The sequence below is a fragment of the Pseudoliparis swirei genome, chromosome 6 (genome assembly GCF_029220125.1).
Source record: "Pseudoliparis swirei isolate HS2019 ecotype Mariana Trench chromosome 6, NWPU_hadal_v1, whole genome shotgun sequence".
Classification (NCBI taxonomy): domain Eukaryota; kingdom Metazoa; phylum Chordata; class Actinopteri; order Perciformes; family Liparidae; genus Pseudoliparis; species Pseudoliparis swirei.
In genome coordinates this window covers 1,117,121-1,144,284 of record NC_079393.1, presented here as the reverse complement: position 1 = coordinate 1,144,284, position 27,164 = coordinate 1,117,121, and the positions used below count along the sequence as shown (strand labels likewise).

At 47.3% G+C, this 27,164-nt stretch overlaps 2 protein-coding genes across 6 annotated transcripts in view; both read right to left on the bottom strand.

The window, feature by feature from the left end:
- LOC130194635 (suppressor of tumorigenicity 7 protein homolog) overlaps positions 1-6,169 on the bottom strand; it is a 50,075-nt gene extending 43,906 nt beyond the window's left edge. For 2 of the 3 annotated variants that reach the window (XM_056415662.1, XM_056415665.1), the window contains exon 1: positions 5,981-6,169. The gene's annotated coding sequence lies outside the window, so the exon portion shown is untranslated. The remainder of the gene's footprint in view (positions 1-5,980) is intronic. The other variant, XM_056415664.1, reaches the window with a different exon arrangement.
- A 758-nt stretch (positions 6,170-6,927) lies between these two features.
- Positions 6,928-26,055, bottom strand: LOC130194638 (F-actin-capping protein subunit alpha-2). 3 transcript variants are annotated; one of them, XM_056415672.1, is made up of 10 exons: positions 25,785-25,881; positions 15,756-15,819; positions 14,382-14,433; positions 13,152-13,215; positions 12,815-13,021; positions 9,800-9,879; positions 9,510-9,588; positions 9,369-9,440; positions 8,387-8,449; positions 6,928-7,871 (listed from the first exon to the last, which is right to left on the bottom strand). In XM_056415672.1, exons 1-10 carry the CDS (start codon positions 25,821-25,823, stop codon positions 7,731-7,733), a joined length of 861 nt encoding a protein of 286 aa, XP_056271647.1. In that variant the 5' UTR covers positions 25,824-25,881; the 3' UTR covers positions 6,928-7,730. The 3 variants fall into 3 exon arrangements, with proteins under 3 accessions (XP_056271647.1, XP_056271646.1, XP_056271648.1); XM_056415671.1 differs by having other exon boundaries at positions 9,369-9,588; positions 25,785-25,882; XM_056415673.1 differs by lacking the exon at positions 6,928-7,871 and adding an exon at positions 7,898-8,221 and having other exon boundaries at positions 9,369-9,588; positions 25,785-26,055.
- Positions 26,056-27,164: the final 1,109 nt, after the last annotated feature.

The window sequence follows — 27,164 nt, the reverse complement described above, 5'->3', positions numbered from 1 at the left end:
AAAAAGTGTTTCTTCCTCAGGAGGTCTGTAAAGTTTCTTGGCCATATTGTTGATGAGAGTGGTGTTTCAACAGACCCCAGCAAGGTTGAGAGCATCACCAACATGACAAGCACTGATCTCATGGAGCCTGATGGCGTGACTCCGTCCCCGAAGCGCATACGGTCCTTCTTGGGGATGGTAAACTACTATCAACACTTCATGCCCGGTTACTCTGCAATGGCCAAGCCGCTGTTTGACCTATTGAAAGGTGCGAAGAGAAAAGGTAAACAACACAAAAACAAACTGTCGAGCAGGAAGCTGTATGCGACTGATTGGACACCGGAGCAGGGACAGGCTTTTGAAAGTCTGAAAGCTTCACTGGTCCACTGTGTTGTCTTGGCTCACCCCGATTTCAACCGTCCCTTCATGCTGTCAACTGATGCGTCCCTGGATGGTCTAGGTGCGGTTCTGTCTCAAATTCAGGAGGGTGACGCACGAGCCAGGCCCATTGCTTTTGCCGGCAAGTCGTTATCTCGGTCCCAAAAGAACTATCCAGCTCATCGGTTGGAGTTTCTAGCCTTAAAATGGTCAGTCTGCGAAAAGTTCAGTCACTGGCTGAAAGGCCACAAATTCACTGTCTGGACCGATAACAACCCGTTGACTCACATTCTGACAAAGCCAAAGCTAGATTGTTGTGAGCAACGCTGGGTGGCCAAGTTGGCAAGTTACGACTTTGACATCAAGTATGTTCCGGGCCCACAGAACATCGTAGCTGATGCCCTGAGCCGTGTGCCGTTTGTCAAAGCGAGTGTTGGCCACAGGCTGCTCGCTGAGCCCTATGCTGGTCTCCTTGCCGAAGTCAAGGATATGTCAAGTTTCTCAGTCCAAAATGCCTTTCGCTCATCCAGTCATGACAGGGAGCCCTCCACTCGGAGTAACGATGCCCATGCCCAGTCTGCATCCAGTCCGCTGTGCATGCACAGTCAGTCTGTGGCGAAGGAGGACGTGTCCGCTGTACTACAGTCACACATTGAGTGGGATGTTGGTCCGAGAGCCCGTGCCGTCGAGGTGTTGCAGCACTTACCTCAGTTGGTTCCGCTTGGACTAGACGCCTTGCCTGCTTACACCGTGAAAGACCTCTGTGATAAGCAGTCGGAGGATAGAACCCTCTCTCGTGTGCTGTCCTATGTCGAGAGACATCGGAGGCCTTCTAGGAGAGAAAGATTCAATGAGTCTGTCTTGGTCATGAGGTACCTGAAACACTGGGATAGGCTGACCGTGAAGGATGGTGTGTTGTACAGGATTTCAAGGGATCAGAAGACCAAAGCAAAGCGGTTCCAATACGTTGTCCCTGATTCACTGAAGACTGAGGTTCTGCAGGGGATTCACGATAAAGCCGGACATCAAGCTCAGTCCAGGAGCCTCAGCTTGGCGAGACAAAGGTTTTTCTGGCCAAACCTCGACAGGGATGTAAGAGACTATGTTCGTCATTGTCAGCGATGCGTCGTAAGCAAGACAGTCGAGCCTGAAGGACGAGCCCCCCTGGAAAGCATAAAGACAACCCAACCACTGGAGTTGGTCTGCATTGACTTTTGGTCGGCTGAGGACTCCAGAAACAGATCTGTCGATGTTTTGGTGATAACTGATCATTTCACGAGGATGGCTCAAGCGTTTCCATGTAAAGACCAAACGGCTAAGCAGGTGGCTAGGGTTCTATGGGACCGATACTTCTGTGTCTTTGGATTCCCGGAAAGCATCCATAGTGATCAAGGTGCTAACTTTGAGAGTCTGCTGATTAGTGAGCTTCTCAGGGTCTCGGGTGTCAAGAAATCGCACACAACCCCCTATCACCCAATGGGGAATGGGAGTGTGGAACGTTTCAATCGGACCCTGGGTGGCATGATTCGAGCGCTGCCTCCTGAAGAGAAGGCTGACTGGCCTCGACGCTTACAGACTCTGACGTTCATGTATAACTGCACGGAACACGAGACGACAGGTTATTCTCCCTTCTACCTCATGTTTGGCCGGATCCCCCGCCTGCCTGTTGATGTCCTCTTTCGTACTGTTCTTCATGACTCTGCCGTGATGAGCTATGAGAAGTATGTGGCGAGTCTCGCTGACGACCTGAAAGAAGCAATGAAGATTGCTCAGGCCCATGCTACAAAAGAGCAGAATCGACATGCTCGGTTGTACAACAGGAGAGTAAAGGGACCCAATATCAAGATCGGTGACAGGGTGCTCCTGGCCAACAGAAAGGAAAGAGGTAAAAAGAAGCTTGCTGACAGGTGGGACTCAACCGTCTACACTGTGGTGGACGTAAAGACGGAGACACACACATACAGAATCCGCGACACAGTCACTGGACGGGAGAAGGTGATCCACAGGAACTTGCTGATGCAGGTTAATTTCCTTCCTGTAGGGGACACATGTGAAATGTCTGACCTGGCTTCATCCCTGCTAGTTACAGGATCCTCAGCTTCAGGAGATGATGGTGGTGAGGCAGAAGAGGTGCCTGGGAGAAGGAGTGAGCCTCGCAGTGTGGCTAGTGGAAGCTTTGACACTGAAAGTGACAGAGAACCTCCTGTAACTGTGGAAGATGGACAGGGCATCTTGACTGATGCGGTGCCTGTGGATTCGGAGAGGAGAACCATTGCATGGATTACTCAGTTGTCTGTGCCAAGTCTAGCTGAGGCGGAAATGGCTGACATGACGAGTGTTACTTCTGATCTCCAGAACACAGCTATCTCACATGAGGACCACACAACTGATCAGTCTGTGACTGGTGATTCTTGCCCTTTGACTGCTGCAGATGTCTCAGCAGATGTGAGACAGTCAGACTTTGATCTTGACACCACGACACAGACGGACAACACATCTGACACTTTGCACACTGTGGTTGAGGTCTCACCCGCACACTCTGGTCGTTTTAATGCACAGGTTAGGTCAAGATTTGGTCGCATAATTAATCCCGTGAACAGGCTTATACAGACCATGTCCAGGCAGGATGTTGTCCAGGAGTAGCTCAATGTTGTAGCTCCATATTCCAGATTTTTACTTTTTAAAACCATAAGCCGGTAGCTTATGCCTTTATGGGTCTGGAAAGTGTTGTATTAGTATAATGTCCCACTGTTCTGTTTTCCTTACGTCATGGGCCAGTATTGCACTGCACTTTGTGTGGGTCTTGTGGGGTGTACAAGGCACCCCGTTGCCAGTTGTTGGGTTGAGAGGCAAGCACTGCTCTCGTACCACTTCATCCTTATGGGATACATTTATGTTGGTTTCCTTAATGTTGGCCCTTTGTAAGTTGTCAACCTGTAATGTTTTCTTTGGCGTGCACTCTGTAGTCAGTGCTCATGTTTGATAAAATTCAGTGGGGGTGAATGTAACAGTCAGAAATGCATTCTGTCATTTCTTGTTTTCAATGTATTGTATTTTATTTTTGTTTGTTGTTCAACGATATTGTTGAGTGTTTGTGAATTTTATTTTAATGAGCTATTTTTATTTACCGTTATTTTTAAAAATCTGTTTCCTGCGGAAATTGCTTTCCATCTTTGTTGTACTTCCTGCTTCCGAGTCCGTCTCACCGTCACAATGGCTTTGTATTGCTGAAGGTGAGTTGAGTGAGGAACGATGTCGAACTATTTTCTCTGTATTCTTTAATAAAAAGTGACCGTTTATGTCACATACAATAGTGGAACGTTAATACGATCCCGGCGTCCAGCTGTCGTGTCATTTAGACCGTTAAAATATACGTTTGGTGGCAGTTTCGTTGAGCCAGTTTGGCGCCGTTTGTTGAGCTACATCCGGTCGCCCCAACGTATACTTTCTTTGTGTAAATTGTTTTGTTTTGCGTGTGTATAGGAAGCGGAAGTACAGAGACAGACCAGAAGGAAATTGTGTGTGTTCTGCTCTCTCCTGCAGAATAAATAAGTATTGGGAAAATACACCATCTGAGTCAAGTTCTTCCGTGCCCGTTCCACCTCCGTTACACACACACACACACACACACGAGGCAGCCTGCCAGTCAAAAGGTAGGGTAAACATTTCTGCCTGATATCATCTTACAGCAGTGGTCGCCAACCCGTCGATCGCGATCGACCGGTCGATCTCGGAGACGTTCCCTGTCGATCTCCAAAATAAAATGAAAATAAATTCAAAAACACATTGTTCCTTGTTTTAGAACATTTTCTGAAGTGTCTTCTGAAACGTTTTCTTTCTGACTGGAAGATTGACGTCAGAAAAGATCTCCGCCTGATTCATGAACGCCTGAAAATGGGTTCGCTTACACAGCCGTGTTCTCAGCTGTGCACCCAGAAAGAGGAACGTACCACTACAGGTGGGGCGCAGGGGGAAATGCAGAAAGACCTTTATTGATAACTTCACATATTACACAAGCTCAAAGTACACAGACATAAAATTAAGTCATCAATAAATATATGTTGAAATGCCTGTACCTTCGTGTACATGTTTACGTTACGGCATTAACAGGTTACGCCTGCGCGTGCGCGACAGCCGAGATTCTTGGCGACTTGCCAGGTTTTACCTCCGTGAGTTGGGCTTTTCTGCTGTTGTCCTTCAAAACAAAAGCTCAACATTGAGCTTTTTTCTTGTCCATAGAGCAATCTGGTTTACTTGAAAGTGATTGCAATTGCATTTATACTATTATTTGAAAAGGGACAGATGCAGGAGTCACAAATGGTGATTCTCATATTTATTATTATGAAAATTATTTAAATCTGAGGATGTCTGTAGAGCTGATGTGAACGTAATCACCAACGGTCTGAGTTCAGAACCAGTCCCAGATGAGAAAACTTTCATGAATACCAATTTTGCCCCGAAAAACTCGTCAGTGGAGTTGAGAAAATCACCAAATCAAAGACCAGGAGCTGGATTACTGACAGACAGCTGACAGACGGCCTCAGACTGGCTGTCTGCTTATGAACTAACTACAAGCTCACAGACAGAGTTCAGTCACAGCATCACACTGACTGGAGTCACATGACTTGATGGCATTGTGATGAGAGCTGAACTTACATGAGTTGCACTGACTGATCATGTTGTCAGTGTCGTGTTGTAACTGGATTGGATTCAATTTATTGTCATTGCTAGAGTCCAGGTACAGAGGCAACGAAATGTAAATAAATACAACATTTATATTGGTAGTTCATCCAGCTGCTCATTGCAAATGTGTTTTTTCTTGTTCATATTGTGTGCGGTTAACAAATATTTTACTTGTTATATTACACTTAAATTCTGTGTACCTGGTCACATCAATTTGAACGCTGGACCAAAATGACAATTAGGCCAAATAAAAAGTCATAAGTCCAGTCTGGACCGTCGTTTTCTCAACGCCTCAATAGGTAGATCTTGTCGTCATGAAGGCGGAGGTCAGGGATCTTGGGCTCAAAAAGGTTGGTGACCACTGCCATACAGGCTCTAAATAAAGCTTCCCCTGACCGGTCCACTCTGGCTCTGTGGGGAGGTGTGTGTGTGGGTTCTCGACACACTTTCATTTCCATACTCTCCGACTGCATCTCCCCACTGGATTTTAATACTTAGGTGTGTGTGTGTTCTATGGAAATGTGTAACGCACCACTGTGGCGTTTCTTATATTCCCAGAGCCGTGGCACACACACACACACACACACACACACACACACACACACACACACACACACACACACACACACACACACACACACACACACACACACACACACACACACACACACACACACACACACACACACACACACACACACACACACACACACACACACACACACACACACACACACACACACACCTCGTGGCAGGCAGCGCGGAGGGGGAATAACCCACCAGCGTCTCCCCGACGCTTTAAACATGCGTCCTAAGCACTAGCGCGCGAGCCGAACAGCTGTTTAACGTTAGAACCGCGTTGTCGCCTCAACGTGGCGCCCGGTGGACGGCCGCTTCCGGTGTGTTTGGGGGGGGGGTGTCCGCGTGCGCGTGAGCTTACCTGTTCGCGGCGCGCGGGTTGAAGCCGGCGCGTGACTTCCAGCAGCAACATGTGTCCGCGAGCGAGCTAACCGCCGGCTAACCGTTTACCGGGGAGTGAGCGCGCGCCGCCTCCAGGTGGCGCTGTCGACGGGTCCACCGGAGCCGGTCCCGGGGTCGGTTCCACATCGCGGCCATAGATGAAATGTGTTTCTATTCCATTAAAGATCAAAAGACTCCGGTCAGCCGACCGTTTAAACATGCCACTACTGCGCATGCGTGGTTTCTTTCGTCACATAAAAGTCACCAGTCAATAAAAATAAATATTTATAATATCTGGCTGGACAACTGTTCATTTTTTTCTGTTTTTATCTTTATTTTAATTTAATTTTAAAACAATTCTATTAAAACATTGGAGTCACCAGTAAATAAATACAATATAAATACCGTAAAATAATATATACAATCTGTCTGGACCAGACATAATCAGGGAAGGGAAAACAATAACTTAACTTGAGCTAAAAATATATAAATATTGTAATTAAATACAGACACCAGTACAAAAAATTATAAATATACCTTAGAATAATTATTGTGCCGTTTGTTGTGTTTATTTGTTTGGATGTCAAGGATTGATCCGTTTGGTTGAAAATGCAAAATAAAAAGTTCAAAAAAATAATAATTCTTAATTTATTGAGTACAGCCTTTATCATCCTGGTAATCCATCATAATTAATCACAAGTCTCTCAACGTGGATATTTGCTGTTATTTGTACCCAGTGGCGACAGGTCCATGAACCTGTCGTCTTGCCACCACGAACAATTATTAAACCTTATTTTCCTTTATTAAAATTAATCTGCCATACTTCGCTGCAGGGACGTAACCTAAAGTTCCTCCCATCACACCCGGGGAGGGATCCTTGTTTCTGCATCACAATAAAAAGGGTTTCAGAAATTATGAGCGAGCCAGTAAATAGAAAATGTGTCATTTAATGCAACATAATTGTGACTTGAGTTACAATTAATCTCATGGAAATAAATCATCGATGGAGCGACAGGACGCTCCATACAGGGATATATATTACAATGTGTGAGTCAGCTTCTGCTTCTTCTATTCATAAAAATAAGCACTGGAGGAGAATGCGAGACCATGTTTTGTATTTTATTGTAAATTGGGGACATTCTGCACATTATTACTGAGCGACGGATGACTTTGTTAATCAAGCGTGTTACGGGTCACGGGAACTCTGCGCCGAGCGAGTCCAGACGACGTCAGCAAAAATAATAAAGGGGGGGGACCAAAATAAAAGAGGAACAAGAACATCGAGTGGCTGACTGCTGGTGCCAGAGACCGTTCAATGAACACAAAGGTTTCTTCACCTCCTTCTTCTCCTCCTTCTAATTGAACCGCGACGTGAAGGGAGTCATTATTTGTCAAATAAAAAGTCGTGGCCTCACCGACAATAAATATTGCACACGTGATATTGTATTTCAGGAGGACGTCTCAAGTGCTCGCCCCGCCCCCTTTTCTTTTCCTATGTCTCGTACTATTTTCCTCAAGCCCCCCCCACTGAAATACGCTCGTCTTTAACTGCGATAAGAGTCGATATACAGACGAGTTTAACGCGTCTGTATAAAAACAAAAGTAAACATCAATAAAAGTAAACATCCAATGCGTGACGTGACCAAAACTTCTTTGTCCCAGTTACTCTAATTTCTGTACAAAGACGATACACCTATCCAGTCATGCAAACGGGGGGGGGGGGGGGGGGGTTAAGCATTCTGCATCTCTTTGCCGATCTTGTAGCTCAGGATCTTGTTCCAGTCGATCTTGGTGCGCGTCACAGGAAGCTGGCGGCGTAAGGCTTTGAAGGTCGTGTCCGACATGGTCTGGTAGTTCTCGTTGATGGCCGTCTGGGGGGGGAGGGAGGAGGAGGAGGAGGAGGAGGAGGAGGAGCAGGAGAGGAGAGGGTTACGTTAGCACGGAGTCAGTTTGAGGGACATCCCGTAGTGTTTCGTCTAGAAGGCGTTGCCTCCTCCTCTCTGGTCACAGCGTCCACACGGCGGAGCCTGGAAGCTGAAACTTGACTTGAGGAACACGAAGGAGGTGGAAGGAGGTGGAAGGAGGTGGAAGGAGGTGTGGAGCGCCCCGCTGAGCCACCAGGGCCTCGGAGAACCAAAGTGAGGCCCGTGTCCCTGGACAGGATCCACTGAGGCGCAGGAGAAGGTCAGGGCGGCGGTGACCTCCACGAGGTCTGGGAGCCCTGGAGGCGGATCAGGAGCCTGGATCCTTTAGAGGTTCTCCAGGCCCGGAACACGCCGGAGGGTCATGTCCATGTCGTCCGGACGACATGGACATGACCTCGCGACCTTCACTCAGCGAGGAGAAACACAAGTCTTCATCAGTCTTCATCAGACGGCCCTCTTACCTGGTAGTCGTTCTCCGCGGCCTCCATGATCTTCACAAACTCCTTGGCGGTCGAAGCTTCATTCTGGAAGAGGACAAGACGACCATCAGGAGAACCTGAGACACGAGGAGACGGACCTCACGGAGACCACACGGGGGTCAGGGGTCAGGGACATGGGGGTCAGGGACCAGAGACATGGGGGACATGGGGGTCAGGGACATGGGGGGTCAGAGACCAGAGACATGGGGGTCAGGGACATGGGGGTCAGGGTCAGAGACATGGGGTCAGGGACATGGGGGTCAGGGACAAGACATGGGGGTCAGGGACCAGAGACATGGGGGTCAGGGACCAGAGACATGGGGGTCAGGGACCAGAGACATGGGGGTCAGGGACATGGGGGTCAGGGACCAGAGACATGGGGGTCAGGGACATGGGGGTCAGGGACCAGAGACATGGGGGTCAGGGACATGGGGTCAGGGACCAGGGATATGTGGGTCAGGGACCAGAGACATGGGGTCAGGGACAGGGGTCAGAGACAGGGGGGCCAGGGACATGGGGGTCAGGGACATGGGGGTCAGGACCACAGGGTCAGGGACATGGGGTCAGGACATGGGGTCAGGGACGGGGGTCAGAGACATGGGGTCAGGGACATGGGGGTCAGGGGTCAGGGACATGGGGGTCAGGGACCAGAGACATGGGGGTCAGGGACATGGGGGTCAGGGACCAGAGACATGGGGGTCAGGGACATGGGGGTCAGGGGTCAGAGACATGGGGGTCAGGGACATGGGGGTCAGGGACCAGAGACATGGGGGTCAGGGACATGGGGGTCAGAGACATGGGGGTCAGGGACATGGGGGTCAGGGGTCAGAGACATGGGGGTCAGGGACCAGAGACATGGGGGTCAGGGACATGGGGGTCAGGGACCAGAGACATGGGGGTCAGGGACATGGGGGTCAGAGACATGGGGGTCAGGAACATGGGGGTCAGGGACATGGGGACTCACCGAGATGGCCATGGCCTCCTGGACCTCCTTGTGGCTCACCAGCTGCACGTTGCCGTCCTCGTAGTAGTGGACCTGCAGAGACAGTGAGTGAGCTGGAGGGAGCTCAGCAAACAGGAAGTGGGACCCATTTAAACGACGGACCTGGATCTTCATGATTCCTGCCACCTGAGTGGTGGAGGGGGAGACGGTGAACTTCCATTCTGACCTCCAGCGTCCATTCCTGAGGAGGAGCAGGGGTCAGACACGCTGACCAATGGGTGAGCAGACACGCTGACCAATGGGTGAGCAGACACGCTGACCAATGGGTGAGCAGACACAGGCTAAAGACCACAGAGACCACAGAGACCACAGAGACCACAGAGACCACAGAGATCACAGAGACCACAGAGACCACAGAGACCAGGGATGGGGACCAAGAGGTCTGAACATACCAGAAGTTCTTGGGTTGGAACTGATGGCACTCGATGCACACGATGATGGTCTGATGGCCGTCGATGGTCTTCCCGTAAATCTGGAGGCAGAAGAAGCGAGAACGTTAGTAGAAGAAGGGTTAGTCCAGGTGTCTCTAGATCTAAGGGCTAGTCCAGGTGTCTCTAGATCTAAGGGTTAGTCCAGTTGTCTCTAGATCTAAGGGCGAGTCCAGTTGTCTCTAGATCTAAGGGTTAGTCCAGGTGTCTCTAGATCTAAGGGTTAGTCCAGGTGTCTCTAGATATAAGGGTTAGTCCAGGTGTCTCTAGATATAAGGGTTAGTCCAGGTGTCTCTAGATCTAAGGGTTAGTCCAGGTGTCTCTAGATATAAGGGCGAGTCCAGGTGTCTCTAGATCTAAGGGTTAGTCCAGGTGTCTCTAGATATAAGGGTTAGTCCAGGTGTCTCTAGATATAAGGGCGAGTCCAGGTGTCTCTAGATATAAGGGTTAGTCCAGGTGTCTCTAGATATAAGGGTTAGTCCAGGTGTCTCTAGATATAAGGGCGAGTCCAGGTGTCTCTAGATATAAGGGCGAGTCCAGGTGTCTAGATCTAAGGGTTAGTCCAGGTGTCTCTAGATCTAAGGGCTAGTCCAGGTGTCTCTAGATCTAAGGGAGAGTCCAGGTGTCTCTAGATCTAAGGGAGAGTCCAGGTGTCTCTAGATCTAAGGGAGAGTCCAGGTGTCTCTAGATCTAAGGGCTAGTCCAGGTGTCTCTAGATCTAAGGGTTAGTCCAGGTGTCTCTAGATATAAGGGCTAGTCCAGGTGTCTCTAGATCTAAGGGTTAGTCCAGGTGTCTCTAGATCTAAGGGTTAGTCCAGGTGTCTCTAGATATAAGGGCGAGTCCAGGTGTCTCTAGATATAAGGGCTAGTCCAGGTGTCTCAAGATCTAAGGGTTAGTCCAGGTGTCTCTAGATCTAAGGGTTAGTCCAGGTGTCTCTAGATATAAGGGTGAGTCCAGGTGTCTCTAGCACTAAGGGCGAGTCCAGGTGTCTCTAGATCTAAGGGTTAGTCCAGGTGTCTCTAGATCTAAGGGCTAGTCCAGGTGTCTCTAGATCTAAGGGTTAGTCCAGGTGTCTCTAGATCTAAGGGCTAGTCCAGGTGTCTCTAGATCTAAGGGAGAGTCCAGGTGTCTCTAGATCTAAGGGCTAGTCCAGGTGTCTCTAGATCTAAGGGAGAGTCCATGTGTCTCTAGATCTAAGGGTTAGTCCAGGTGTCTCTAGATCTAAGGGTTAGTCCAGGTGTCTCTAGATATAAAGGCGAGTCCAGGTGTCTCTAGCACTAAGGGCGAGTCCAGGTGTCTCTAGATCTAAGGGCGAGTCCAGGTGTCTCTAGATCTAAGGGCTAGTCCAGGTGTCTCTAGATCTAAGGGCGAGTCCAGGTGTCTCTAGATCTAAGGGCTAGTCCAGGTGTCTCTAGATCTAAGGGAGAGTCCAGGTGTCTCTAGATCTAAGGGAGAGTCCAGGTGTCTCTAGATCTAAGGGTTAGTCCAGGTGTCTCTAGATATAAGGGCGAGTCCAGGTGTCTCTAGATCTAAGGGCGAGTCCAGGTGTCTCTAGATCTAAGGGCAAGTCCAGGTGTCTCTAGATCTAAGGGTTAGTCCAGGTGTCTCTAGATCTAAGTGTTAGTCCAGGTGTCTCTAGATATAAGGGTTAGTCCAGGTGTCTCTAGATATAAGGGCGAGTCCAGGTGTCTCTAGATCTAAGGGCGAGTCCAGGTGTCTCTAGATCTAAGGGAGAGTCCAGGTGTCTCTAGATCTAAGGGCGAGTCCAGGTGTCTCTAGATCTAAGGATTAGTCCAGGTGTCTCTAGATCTAAGGATTAGTCCAGGTGTCTCTAGATCTAAGGGCTAGTCCAGGTGTCTCTAGATCTAAGGGTTAGTCCAGGTGTCTCTAGATCTAAGGGCGAGTCCAGGTGTCTATAGATCTAAGGGTTAGTCCAGGTGTCTCTAGATCTAAGGGTTAGTCCAGGTGTCTCTAGATCTAAGGGTTAGTCCAGGTGTCTCTAGATCTAAGGGTTAGTCCAGGTGTCTCTAGCACTCAGGGTTAGTCCAGGTGTCTCTAGATCTAAGGGTTAGTCCAGGTGTCTCTAGATCTAAGGGCGAGTCCAGGTGTCTCTAGATCTAAGGGTTAGTCCAGGTGTCTCTAGCACTCAGGGTTAGTCCAGGTGTCTCTAGATCTAAGGGCTAGTCCAGGTGTCTCTAGCACTAAGGGTTAGTCCAGGTGTCTCTAGATCTAAGGGTTAGTCCAGGTGTCTCTAGATCTAAGGGTTAGTCCAGGTATCTCTAGCACTAACGGTTAGTCCAGGTGTCTCTAGATCTAAGGGTTAGTCCAGGTGTCTCTAGATCTAAGGGCTAGTCCAGGTGTCTCTAGATCTAAGGGCTAGTCCAGGTGTCTCTAGATCTAAGGGCTAGTCCAGGTGTCTAGATCTAAGGGTTAGTCCAGGTGTCTCTAGCACTAACGGTTAGTCCAGGTGTCTCTAGATCTAAGGGCTAGTCCAGGTGTCTCTAGATCTAAGGGCTAGTCCAGGTGTCTCTAGATCTAAGGGCTAGTCCAGGTGTCTCTAGATCTAAGGGCTAGTCCAGGTGTCTCTAGATCTAAGGGCGAGTCCAGGTGTCTCTAGATCTAAGGGCTAGTCCAGGTGTCTCTAGATCTAAGGATTAGTCCAGGTGTCTCTAGCACTAACGGTTAGTCCAGGTGTCTCTAGATCTAAGGGTTAGTCCAGGTGTCTCTAGATCTAAGGGTTAGTCCAGGTGTCTCTAGATCTAAGGGTTAGTCCAGGTGTCTCTAGATCTAAGGGTTAGTCCAGGTGTCTCTAGATCTAAGGGTTAGTCCAGGTGTCTCTAGATCTAAGGGTTAGTCCAGGTGTCTCTAGATCTAAGGGTTAGTCCAGGTGTCTCTAGATCTAAGGGCTAGTCCAGGTGTCTCTAGATCTAAAGGCGAGTCCAGGTGTCTCCCGAAGCGAGCGTGAGGTTCTGGCGTACGGTGCAGACCCCACTGGGGTAGTGCTCCTTGACGTAGGCCCGGACCGCCGGGTCCACGGCGCCCCTCCAGCCCTCCAGGGCGCCGTCGGCCTCGTGGGGCCGCGGGTCGCCCGCCTCCTTCCTCAGGTGGTCGAACTTGAAGGAGATCTTGTTCTTGGGGTCCAGGACGCGGCCGTTGCCCAGGTCTCCGTGCTCTGTGATCAACACCTGGAGGAAGAGGGGGACGAAGAGTCAGGGGAGAGAGAACCGGGATGGAAATAGAGAAGAGAGGAAGCCGGAAAGAAAGACAAGGAGAGAAAAGTCTAGAGATGAATTAAAGAGAGGGAGGAGAAGTCACCTGTTCTTCGTAGCCCTCGACCTTCACGGGGGTGAACTGGTCCAAGTTGTACTGGGCAAACGCACTGAGGGAGGGAGGGAGAGAAGGAGAGAGAGGGGGGGGAGAGGGAGGGAGAGAAGGGGGAGGTTTAGAGGGGAGAGGAGGGGGAAGGGGAGGATAGAGGGAGGAGAGAGGGGAGAAGGAGAGAGAGGGGGGGAGGGAGAAGGAGGAGGGATAGAGGGGGAGAGAGAGAAGGAAGGGGGAGAGAGAGAGAGAAGGTGAGAGGAGGAGAGAAGATGGGGGGGGAGAGAGGGAGACAAGAAGAAGAGAGAGGGAGAGAAGAGGGGGAGAGAGGGGTGAAGGAGAAGGAGAGAAGAGGGGAGGGAGAAGGGAGAAGGAGAGAGAGAGAGAAGGGGGAGAGGGTTGAGGGAGAAGGAGAGAGGGAGGAGAGAAGAGAAGGGAGAAGGAGAGAGAGAATACATGACTTCACAGACTCTTTATGACTTTATTCTCTTCTCTTATTACCTTCGCATTGAAAATGCCGGAAGGTTATGTTTTGATCGCCGTGTATTTATTTATTTGTATGCGTGTTATTCGCAAAACTCAAAAAGTATTAAACCGAATCGCATGAAATTTGGTGGGATGATTGGTTATTATCCGGGGACCATTTGATTAGATTTTGGGATCAATCGGGTCAACGGTCAAGGTCATGGAAAGGTCAAACTCTTTTTTTTTTTACCATAGCACGATACATTTTTGTCCAATTGGCATGCAACTAATGCCAAAATGTTCATAATTCAATGCCCAATCTTGTGATATGCGAAGGTATGCGCTCTACCGAGTGCCCATTCTAGTTTATTCTGTATTCATGCAGGAGCACCTTTGGGTTTTACTTATTTCAGATATGTCATAAATAAATGTATCCTAGTGAACAATAAACATTCAGCAAAATGTGGAATTAAAGAGTTTCCCGTTGCGACGTCGTGATGACGTCATCATGACCTCATCACGACGTCGTGATGAGGTCGTCGTGATGACGTTGTGATGAGGTCATCTTGACGTCGTGATGACGTCGTCGTGATAACGTTGTGATGAGGTCGTCCTGACGTCGTCGTCATAACGTTGTGATGACGTCGTGACGAGGTCGTCCTGACATCGTGATGACGTCGTCGTCATAACGTTGTGATGACGTTGTGATGAACACCATGAAGTCCTCATGACGCGTGTTTCTCACTTCTGGGGAAGACTTACTGCGCGGCACCTTCCCGGAGGAGGTTGTCGTTGTTGAGCAGCAATCGAACATCTGAGGAGGAAACAAGGAGCAGATCAGAGGGGCGCCGGCGGGGGGGGGGAGGGGCCATGTTGGTGTTTATTCATGTGTGAGTGTCGGGCTGCGATAAGAAGCCAGACGCCCGCCGGCTCCACCAGGCTTTGAACCGGTTCCTCTACAAAACTCTAGAGGGGGGGGGGGGGCTGCGGGGGCGGAGCTATAATGTATCAAAAAACCATCAAAGTCTCTTTTTGCTTTCCAGGTGGCCAAACAAAAAGTAGTAAACATAACAAAGTGACTGCAGAGAAACATAAATATAAATACATTTGATTACTTTCCATAACTTCCTCCTGAAGGCCATTTTTTTTTTTTAATCAGTCGGAAAAATATTTTATTTCGAAAAAGGACCGGATCCACCCGTGTCTGAGCCGCGTTCAGGAGTCTTAAGGTTCGGGTTTATCGCTGCAGGCGAGTCTCACGCGCCGAACCCTCTGCTGGCGGCACATTTCAGTGACAAAGAATCTTCAAACATATTCAACCTGCTCAATGAATTCTGTCACTTCAGGGAAATGACAACGGTTTTCAAGTTGGCCGATAAAGTCGCTGCTGCAGGGCGAGTGAACAGCGGAACATTCCACATGTTTCAGACGTTGACCGGGTGGAAGAGGCTTTTAAAAGAGTTTGAGCGGTACTCCAACCACAAAAGACCCGACTGCAAAAGAATAGACCTGCAACCCATTTGTAATAAACCCACCGGGTGAATCGAGCCCGTCCGAGCTAGAAGAACATGTGCTGGAGATGCAAATGACGGTGGCCTTAAGGGACATTTCACACAACAACTCTGCCTGTTCTAATGACAGCGACCAGAACTCGGTGAGGAGCAGCGGACCAAACACACGTCTGTCGCCGTCTCCATTAGCGGCTCGTTGCAGGTCAACAAGCACGGCTCACACTCGGCGTAATGATGAGTTGTAGTTTTGGCACTTTATGCCCTTCGTATAATTGTATGACGTCATTTATATTGCCGGTCCGTGAAAATTATTTCTGACACGGAACCGGTCCGTGGCTCAAAAAAGGTTGGGGACCTCTGGTCTAGAGGACCAGGAGACATCTAACATTAAAAGGAGGAGCAGGGGGGGGGGGAGGTGTTGGAGGAGGACAAAGAGAAGGTGGTGGAGGAGGAGGTAGAGGAGGAGAAGGAGGAGGTAGAGGAGGATGTTGAGGAAGAGGAGGATGTTGAGGAAGAGGAGGAGGAGAAGTGAATATCTAACATTAAAAGGATGAGAAGGGGGAGGAGGAAGAAAGGAAGAGGAGCAGGAGGAGCAGGAAGGTGTCAGGAGATACCGGGCTGTTACCGTTGAACACCTCGTTGAACTCTCCTGGCGGGGCGTGGATGACGAAGTTGGCCGCTATGCGAACCTGAGAGAAGACATCGTGAACATCTTCATCATCATCTTCATCATCACACTGCTACCACACTGACACCCACAAGCATGAACATCTTCATCATCATCATCACACTGCTGCCACACTGACACTCACAAGCATGAACATCTTCATCTTCATCATCATCATCATCACACTGCTGCCACACTGACACGTTACATCTGTTGTTGTATTCCTTCCCGTTGTAAACCGCAGTACACGCGGTGGCCACCAGAGGGCGCCGCCTCTGAGCGCTCCTGTATTTGTCTCCACTTCACTTCCTCCTCTGCGCCGCAACACTTCCTGTTTCCAGGTCACAGGTCAAACAGAGCGAGACGACACCCCCCCCTCGTGGTTTACCATATAAGGGCATGAACATGTGCCGAGGACTCCAGTGGACATATTCTCTCTCCTCTACACGTCTCAAACCCCTCTATCACCAGCTGCTGTCTCAGGTGTTTGCATCCCCTGGGCCCTTGTTAGCGGTGTGTGTGTGTGTGTGTGTGTGTGTGCGTGTGCGTGTGTACAGGTGCTCAGGACCCGGCGCAGAGCTGCAGATTGATTCTGGCTGAGAGAATGGAAGGCACACGGGAGCAACACACCTGTGTGTGTGTGTGTGTGTGTACACACAAACACACACAGTGGGAAAGACTCATTAGCATGGGGCCTCCCTCGTTCCAGAAGGTGTTTAGGGGGTCAGAACACTTGTCCTATTACAGTAGAGTCTGTTAACAGTTAAAGGGCCAGCGCTCTCTTCAGTGCTGCCGGACATTGAACGCCTCGCGGTCAGACATCGAGACGGCCTCTTCGTCGTTTAGATGCAACGTGACGCCGGAGAGACCACACACACACACACACACACACACACACACACACACACACACACACACACACACACACACACACACACACACACACACACACACACACACACACACACACACACACACACACACACACACACACACACACACACACACACACACACACACACAATCATGTGTTGTGTGTCTGATCCTGGACTAGGGAGGTACGCACACAAAAATCAATAAATATAATTTTGAATTATATATATTTTTAAAAAGAAATAAGTTGTTTAAAAAATGTAAAAACAATAAATAATCAATGAAATCAGAATGAAATGAAGACTGATGTCATCAGTCGACTGCTGCCTCAGTCATATTAATGACATCTTATGACAACGGCTCTTATAACCCGAAATAACTACATTTATTATTTTTTAACAAAGGTTAAACTTTATTTCACAAGTTTCAAAAAGGGACCCCAATTTCTTTTTGAACGCCCTGAACTTCAGTCAGTGGGGAAACACTGACCCCTAAAAACATGTCCCTGTCCTACCCTGCAGACAGGTAACCACATCCATGGGATCTGAACACGCGGAGGAGGAGGAGGAGGAGGAGGCGGAGGAGGAGACGGAGACTCCATTAGAGGATTATTGACAGTTAAGAACAGACTATAATACTCTCTCCTCAAAGTACCTCTAGCCCAGGGGTGGGAACCTCTGGCTCCAGCCATATCTGGCTCTTCTGGTGACGGCATATGGCTCCCAGACAATTTTGAGTTAAAAAAAAAAAATCTCCGCCTGCCACCTGTAATGTTCTCTATCTCCCAGATGACAGCAGCAATAACATCAGGTCCTCTTCTTAAAGACGTCTTTGTTCTGTTATTAAACTAAAGGTCTGTTGGTCGTCTCTACAGTAAGTAAGTAAGTAATTTATTTTCCATAAGTACATATATAACGTGTACATACTGACAAACATTAACAGAAAAAATGTACGAATGGAGGACCGTCCAAAGACCGAGGTCTGTAGGCTCCTCTGAGATGAGGAGTTGGACGGCCTCTCCCCTAACCCTTTAACCCCCCCCCACCCTCCCAACTATCACAGGCACACAGACAATACACACACACGGATGAAAACATAAAATGTCGTACAAGCAACAACAACAAAAACCAGAACAGAAAAAAGTAAAAGAAAACCAAAATAAAAATAAAAATAAAGAGACATAGTAAAAATAATAATAAGACAAATGTGAACTACTGATAACTTAGAAAAAAATAATAATATCACGAACATCAAATTATGTATATACATTTTTATTTTAAATATTTTTCCTCTATTGTACTGTGCCGCCAGGCTGTATATCAATATAATAACTTTCAAGATGAAGTGAGATGGCGTTTAAGTCGAGAAGCAAATGCCTTGATGCTGGATGCCGATTTGACCTCGTCTGGAATTTGTCTCCAGAGCTTTGGACCTCTACAGATGAAGCTTTTAAATACAATGTCGACTGTATGTTTATTTATATGAATGCCACCACGCAGCCGCGTGTTGTGGTCGTAGACATTTGTGTTCCTTGTGAACATACGTAACGGATTGTGTGGCAGATTGTTATTCATAAATTTGTACATAAAAATTCCTGTCTGACACAAATGTAGATCTGTAAATCTCAGAATGCCCAATCTCTTAAAAAGCGGCTCAGTGTGTTCGTTGTTCTTCACGTTGCAGATGATCCGCACAGCCCTTTTCTGTAAGATCTCGAGACATTTGACCTGAGTTTTAGCTGCGGATCCCCAGAGCAGATTGCAGTACAAGAGGTGCGGATGGACAAGGCTGTGGTACAACAAACGCACATTTTCTGTTGAGTATATTTTTTGCGGAGCGCAGGGCAAATGTGCCGCTTCGTATGCGCTTCCGACAACTGTCAATATGTTGATGCCAGCGCAATTTGTCGTTAATATAGACACCAAGGAACTTGGTGCACTGGACTTTTTCGACATTTGCCCCGTCAATCTCAAGCCTAAAATCTTGATCTGGGAGATTATTTGATTTATTTATTAGCATATAATTAGTTTTCTGTGGATTTAGAGATAACTTGTTAGCTTTGAACCAATCCGATACGATTTTTAGCTCTTCATTTGCAGTTTGATATAAGTTATCGTGGTCCTTCGATGAAATGTAGATAGTTGTGTCGTCAGCAAAGAGGATGCTTTTAACACGTTTTAAGACTTTTGGAAGGTCATTTGTGTACAATATAAATAGCAGGGGTCCTAATACAGAACCCTGTGGTACTCCACAAGTTATATCATATGATTTTGATTTGAACCCCTTGTATTTCACATATTGTTTTCGATCACGAAGATAACTTAAACCACTCGAGTGCTGTACCTCTAACACCATAATGGCTCAGTTTTTTTTAAGTATTGAGTGATCGATCGTGTCAAAAGCTTTAGAAAGGTCCAGGAATAATGCCAGAGTGTTCTCTCCGTGTTCAAGTGCAGTGTATGTGTCGAACAGAAACTCAGTGACCGCGTTCTGTTGAGTGCTTTGGTCGAAAACCGTATTGGCTTTCGTATAACAAGTTATGCTTTGCAACAAAGCTGTACAGTCGTTTATGAACGACCTTTTCCAAAATTTTGGAAAAGCTTGGCAACAGAGATATTGGACGATAGTTGGTAAAGTAATGCTTTTCTTTGGCTTTGTAAATGGGGATCACTTCAGCGATCTTCATATCATCAGGAAAAACTCCCTCCGATAATGATTTGTTTACAAGATGTGATAAAGGAGTGGCCAACGATTGACCAAGTTGTTTGACTAGATTCATGCTGATACCGTCGTGACCGGCGCTTTTCTTTGGCTTAACCTCTTCCACTCCACCCCCATTTTCAAGCAAAAACGCCTAAAATGATCTGACGAAATTTAAATGGCTGTAGTTTCTGAACCCCTCTGAATAAATTTATCAATGAAGGCTTTCTAGAAAGATTACCCTTGTGATTACTTGTTAAAGTGTCAAAAATCCTTTAGGTCATACAAAAACAGAGCAGTGGGCCTTTGAAATCAGTAAAAATGTAAGATTTGTGTCCGCCTAAAATAAAAAAGTATATTTCAGTATAAATAACTGCCTGTGACTGTATCTGTACAGGAAAAGGACATTATAGGTGTATAACTGCACTAGTACTAAACACCTGCTTCAAATTTGAAGAGGATAGGACAAAGTATGACCATCCTACATTGTTTTTCATGAAAAGATCCAGGCGGAGCTCCAAAAATTACATTTGCAGATTCCAAATGCTCACATGGTACCCAAATGATATTATAAGACACTGAAGGTGTTTTCCTTTACATGTTGATATGTTTCAACATATACCAATGTAAAGAACTGTAATATCACTGCAAAATATAACTTTTACTCCAAGTAGAGCAGATGTATTGCTAAATAATATATACATATAAATATATACTACATATATATATAGATACACACATAGTGACATATATATATGTAGTATATATACATATATACTACATAATATATATACACATATATGTATGTATAAACTTATCTCTATATATATATTTCTATACATGTACATATATATTCTGTAAGGAGAAGACTTGCTGCGCTCACGTATTTCAGAGGAGTTCCGTTACGTGTGACTCAATTTGCATATGCAACACGTCGTTAGAAAGCCGGAAGTCTCCTCTAGAGGAGACGAAGGGATTGACAAGTCTAACCTAACTTACGAATAAAATGTAGTCAAACAAAAACGGAGCAAATCACCGTGTTCATGGCCCGGCAAAGACAGCGCGGTCTCCTGGCTTCAACACGTTACTGTCAGCTCTTTGCTAACTTCCGCTAGTACTTCCGCTAATACCTCCCCTAATACATCTACTTAGAAAGTGTATTCTGTACGTTTTCTCCGTCGAAATGTTGCAAGACCCGACTTGCAACATTTATCGCGACTGTAGACATTGTGTGTTTGGGCTCCTCTTGTGAAAAATTATTACGAAATAAAAGAAAATGTATATGTTCTTTGCAAAGATGAGGATGTGTTGAATGCTGAGATACCAAACATGCCCATGTTTAATGACGTGGTCTGCGTGAGCAAGCCGTTTAAAGGGAAGGGGAGGGTCTTAAGGACGCCGGCGTCCTCAGTGGAGTGGAAGAGGTTAAAGCGGTTTCTTATTTTAGAAATTTCATCCGGGTCGAAAGGATTAAGAAACATCGATTGAATTGTGGATGATTGACCAAGATACTCAGCAAACGAGTGATCAGAGCATCCAATCTGGTCTGCATATTTCACACCTATGGAAGCGAAATATTCACAGAACCCATCTGCAATCTTTTTAGGGTCAACTTCCTTTTTGCCATTGACATCAAATACATCCGAGATACGAGACTTGTCATTGGATTTGTTAATGATTGAGTTAATCACTCGCCAAGTCTTCCTTGAGTCGTACTTATATTCATTGAGGAGGTTAGAGTAGTACAATTGTTTTGCGTCTCGTTTGGCTTTGTTTAATATATTTCTGTAGGTGAGAAATGTTGCCCGCGCAGGATGACTGTCTGGTTTCCCCAGCTGGAGTTTGAACAGACGATCACGCCTGCGTATCGAGTTCATCAGACCCACCGTCATCCAGGGTTCTCTCATAACATGCTTGCGAGAAATACGAACAGTTCTCGTAGGGGCGTGATGATCCAGTATGCTCATAAATGACCGAGTGACTGCGTTACTTGCTTCGTCTACGGTCATGTTTTGTAGGTCAGACCAGTCAACATTGGACAGAGAATGATTAATATCTTGCAGCTTTTGATCAGTGACAGATCGCGATGTGATAACGAGAGGCTGCTTTTTCTCATTAACCATATTTCGTTCCCCCATAAGCGTTACACGGCAAATGGTCTGAAATATCAGAAAAAATAACAAAGGAGATCAAGTTGCAGATGTTCTCCTGGTTAACATAAATGTTGTCGATGAGTGGAACTAGATTTAGTTATTCTTGTGGGAATTGTAATCGTAGGCATAATACCACAAGCGAAAAAGGAGTCCAGTAATGTCGAAGTTTGTTGATGGGAATCAACTTTCAAAAGATCGAAGTTTTGATCTGTCCCGATCACAACGTTACCAAAGTTGTTGTACTGGATCTGCGACAGTATAGTATTGTATCGCTCAATAGATTGAGACTGATTAGTGCCTGGGACTCGGTATATCTCGCCAACAAGAAATGGCTTTTGCTTGTGGTTTAATTGGACTTCGACAAAAATGGACTCAAACTCTCCCTCGATATTCACACCAATGTCAACTCTATCCTTGGAGATGTATTTCTCAGCAACATATACTGCCACGCCACCTTGTTTAATGTTAGCGCGATTTTTGCAATATAAGTTGTACCCAGGGAGGGTATACAACTCCTGACTTTGGTCAGTCAGGAACGTTTCACAGAGAAGTATAAAGTCTGCATTAATTTTCTGCTGCTAAAGCCTGAATAACAGATTCTTTAGCCGATCGAATTTATCAGCTACACTGTGAATATTTATGTGCAGAGAACAATAAGAGAAGTCCCGTTTTATCCGCGCTACGTTCACAATATCCTCGACTTCAGAGTAAAAGCATTTTATGTTTTTGTCAAAAACCCTGACATCCACCGACTGGTTTTGGTTCACACAAATCTCAAAGACAGATTGTTCTTCGTCAGTTATGATCATTTTTAAAGATATTAATATATTCTAATACTAATACTGTTGGCGGCGCAGTGAAAAAAATAGGATTTTAGTTTGACTGTAAAAAATAAGGATTTGAGTTTGACTGTAAGTCGTACATGACTTTCATGCTATGGTGCGCGGCTTAATTATAACAATGGAATTGTGCAAATTTGTTAAACGCTGGAAATGCATTTAAACTACATTAAATGACATTAAGTAACATTTAAATAACATTAAATGACATTTCTTACATCTGGAGACCTCACTTATCGCCAAGGAGTATGTTTACAGCGTCCTCAGACACAGTTTTGGAATGTTCAAAACACTTATTCCCGATATGGAGGTATCCAGGGGTACACGTCCGGGTCACAAAACAGACGACGTTCATGACTTCCTTTTTACGCATCCACTCAAGGAGGGCGAGGCCGATACCGAAGTCCCAGTCTGACTCGAAGTTTTCCCTGGCATGCTTGTCCGATTCGCCCATCCGGAAAGCATAGATGAGGTCGGACACTCCCGGGACCTCTGCATGTCTCTCTGTCTCTAGTGTCGCGTCATCACGTCTCGGCTCTCCGTCTCGCAGAGCTCCGATGGCATCGGGGCGGAGCAAAGAAAAAGTCACCTGCGTGACCACGTGCATCGCTTACACAGGAACCCGCCAACTTATGCAGCAGAGTCATCCAGCGTGACGATTGGCCGATGGCCAGCAGAAAGGACTCTGCTCTTAAGGTGCGTTCACGGCAGCCTCAGGGCACGGTCACACCAGGAGGGCCTCCTGTTCATCCCATTGGCTGCCGTGGGCCTCCTGTTCATCCCATTGGCTGCCTTGGGCCTCCTGTTGATGATCCAATTGGCTGCCTTGGGCCTCCTGTTGATCCCATTGGCTGCCTTGGGCCTCCTGTTGATCCCATTGGCTGCCTTGGGCCTCCTGTTGATCCCATTGGCTGCCTTGGGCCTCCTGTTGATCCCATTGGCTGCCTTGGGCCTCCTGTTGATCCCATTGGCTGCCTTGGGCCTCCTGCTCCTTCATTATATCAATCAAGCATTCACATAGAATACAGACATAAAAAGGGTCCATTTGTGCATGTCCGTCCTCCTGACTGCCACTGGAACATGACATGACGTATTCTCAATACTCCACACCTTCTAGAAGAACTCCACCAGTTGTGTAAATCTGTAAATCTAAGCCAACAAATACCGTCTTACTTGTCACGAGAAAATGGATTCTCACCAAACTGTTCTTGCTGACAGGAAGTTGTGCTCTGTGAAACAGGAAGCAGAGCCGCCTCAGGCTTTCCCAAGACCGACAACAACTCAAAGGAAAGCTGCACACAAAGCTCTTAGAACACAGAACGGACTCCTCAAGCTGCAGCGAGTCAGCGGGCAGCTGCCATTTGCTTAGAAATCTGGGTTGTGGGTTTGACTCCTCGGTCAATCACTTGCTGCCTGAAGTCCAGACGGGTGGTTCTCATGGAGGAAGCGCAGCGCCCCGGCCCTCTGCGGTGGCTCTGGTGGCATCAGGAAGCCGGCCGGCGTGAGACTCTCCTCACGGTCCTCATCGCTGCTGTTGCCTCAGATCTCACGGGGCAACGAGACACAACCTCTTCAAACTGTTAGGATTCTGACCATTCCGCTTTTTATTTTCCCACTGTGACCGCATATTGGGGGTACCTATCATTTCCTAAAACACAAAGGCTTGGTGAAACCAGACGCAAGACTCCGAGCGCAAGATTCGGCTTTGAAAAATGTCTCTCTAGCGCCGCCTCAAAGGCCGACCGGCGACGCCCCTCACCCAGACCGTCCGATTGACTCGAGACGCGTCACACGTGTCCACTTGGACCTGCGCTACAAAACAGCCTCTCGGACCCCTAAGCCCCGCCTCCTTAGATTTTCGTCCATTTTGAATTTTGTGAAACACATCATCACGCATGATGCCAGTCGAGGCCGATGAGCAGCAGCTGCTCGCCCAGCGACCGAAACCTGCGCTCCATTCCAGGCTAAGGCACAAATAATGTTATGTGTTCAAAGCCGAGGAAATAAGGCGACCCGTCAGAACGGCGTCTTCCTCTGAAGCGGAGTGACCGGTGGTCACATGACAGCACGTTGAGTGGAGAGGCTCGCGGGCACCAGAACGCGGCCGTTTGGTTGACGATGCGGCGCTCTTCCAACGCCGTGGATGGATGTCAACGACATTCACGATAACTTCCTTTCATCGGGTGCTGAACAAACAACAACATGGCGGCGGTTGTAATTCAAGACGGAGAAAACGCCGAACGCAAGCGTTCAAACGTCCGTCCACGAGAACCGACCGGGTGACGTCGCCGTGTTCGGCTTCCACCATCGAGAGACTGCGGACCGGACGGTTCTCTACCAACATCACTCTGGTCCAGATCCACCAGATCATACAATCATGAAGCCCCGCCCCTAAAGCGCCCCCTGCTCTATGGTCTGTGTGACTCTACAGACCATAAAGTACAAATGATGACATCATGCTGTATAGAAGAAGACTTGAAACTAGAGACTGAAACTCATGTTTACTGTAGACTTCTATACAACCAGAGGGGTCGCCCCCTGGTGGTCAGGAGAGAGAATGCAGCTTTAAGTCACTTCCTTCGCATGACACGAGGTTGTGACCACGGCTTGCTTTTTCTATTTATTCAGGTATAAATTAAATATATCTACATCCGTATAACTAACGATTAAAGTATTACAATTATTTATTATTTGTTGAACCAAACTGGCTGAAACTTGGAAAACAACATTCATCAGGATATGTATGAAGCCCATGCAGTAGCAGGGGGCGTAACGCCCTTTATGTCTGTGGATATAACTTTTTTAAGATGTCATAAAACGTTAATACCGAGTATGAACCCGCTGCCTCGTGAGACGTCCCCGGTTCAGCTCGCGCTCCCGTCGGCGTGGCGCTGAAACGCGACCGTTACTTATGGTCTTCAGAGAACAGCCGTTGGCGGCGCGAGCGCGGCGAGTCCCAACGGCGGGTCGCCGGGGAACGAGCGGGCACGGTGACGACCCGCGGCGGAACACACGCACACACACACACAAAAGGGCGAGGGCGGGATGGCGAAGTCGAACTTCCACAACACGCAAACAAACCGGGGACGACAACAACAACACATACTAATAATAACCGTAGCCGTCGTGGAATAACCGAGAGGGACCAAACGGGTCTCCCGGTTCCGGGTTCCGAGCCGCACCGTACAAGGAGCCTCGCTGCGGCTCCGCTAACGAGCGGAAGTTGGAGCTAAAAATACTAAAAGAGCAGAAGCGGCGGCGGCGGTCCGCCGAGGCCCGGGCGGTCTGCTCCGCGTCCTCCGGACCGAGCCCGGTAACCGACGGACAGCCAGCAGCGGGGGGGGGGCTCTAACGGCAGCTCGAGCGCCGCCGCTCCACCCTCCCGTGTTTCGTTTTATCGGACGATTAAATCGGCGTCTTACCTTCTCCTCGTCGGATAGCTGCTCCTCATGATCCGCCATCTTTTCTTCCGGCACCACCAGCTTGTCAGAGCCGCGTGACGTCACCGCGCGGGGTGGATTCCCAGCTCCGCGCGCGTGTTCGATGCGCGGCGTCAGCGGCGCGCGTGCGTGTACATGTTTGTTATCTATATTTTTGTTGTCATGTTTTCTTTTTTCTTTTTATGTTTCATGACTTTTGCAATATTTTACCGTTTTTTTAAATCTTAATATATGTATGTCTGTATCCAAAACTAAACTAAAAACACATGATTCTTATGATCTAATTTAATAAAATGTATACATCGTACAGTCACTTGGCATTATATGCTTAAAAGAAAGCATGCATTCCTATGTTTTAAGTTATTAACATGTCTTCTTCATCATCATTGTGGATTTTTTACGATTCATTTAACATTTCTTTTATTGCTTTTTTAATATATATTTGTATTGCTTATTTGTAATACCTTTCTTTTTCTTTTTCTCTGCTGCTGTCATCCTGTAAATGACTAATAAAGGTTTCTCTTATTTTACGTGAGATGCTGCCACATGGTGTAATTCATGCTTGTCACCGCTGGATGGCGACCTAAGACTATATGAGTTTAAAATGGATAAAGCGCCTTTCTGCTGGTCTTCAAAGAGGCCAGTGTCCCTGACTCACTGCCTTCACCCTGCAGTGAAGAAAAGAGATAGAATGTCATGTAATCCTCACCAGAGACACAGAGGAAGAGTTATATCAATGTTTTCACAGATGTGGAGATGATGGTTGGAAGGATTCTCTCTGGTCTTGTTCCCCGACCCGAGCAGTGTGGAACCTCTTGTGTGCAGAACCTGTAGAACCCAGTCCATCGGTCACAGAGAAACCTTTTAGACCCTTTAGGGGCAAAACTGGTCCACAAGAATAAAATACTCAACTACAGGTGAACGATTTTTAATGAAAGTGATCAAATAGAATATTATGAAATAGGGCAAAAACTGACATATTATAGCATCTCATACAGAGAAACATGGAGGTGCATCTGGAACCGAAAATGGTTCTTCAGAGTGATGCCATAGGAGAACCATTTATGGTCCCACCAAGAACCTTTCACTCCAGGGTTCTTAAAGAACCTGTAAAGGTGCCTCAAAGAACCTTCAACAAATGGTTCTTTAAGGCACCATTTGTGGTTCCACAAAGAATCTTTCAAACCAGGGTTCTTTAGAGGACCATTTCCTCGAATAGTTCTCCAAAGAACCAATAAAGGTGTCTCAAACTAAAGCATGGTTCTTCAGTAGGTGATGGTTCTTCGTAGAACCACAAAGCCTCTTAAAGAACCTTTAAAGAACCTTTATCTCCTGAGTGTAGTTTGGTGATGGGAGACGATA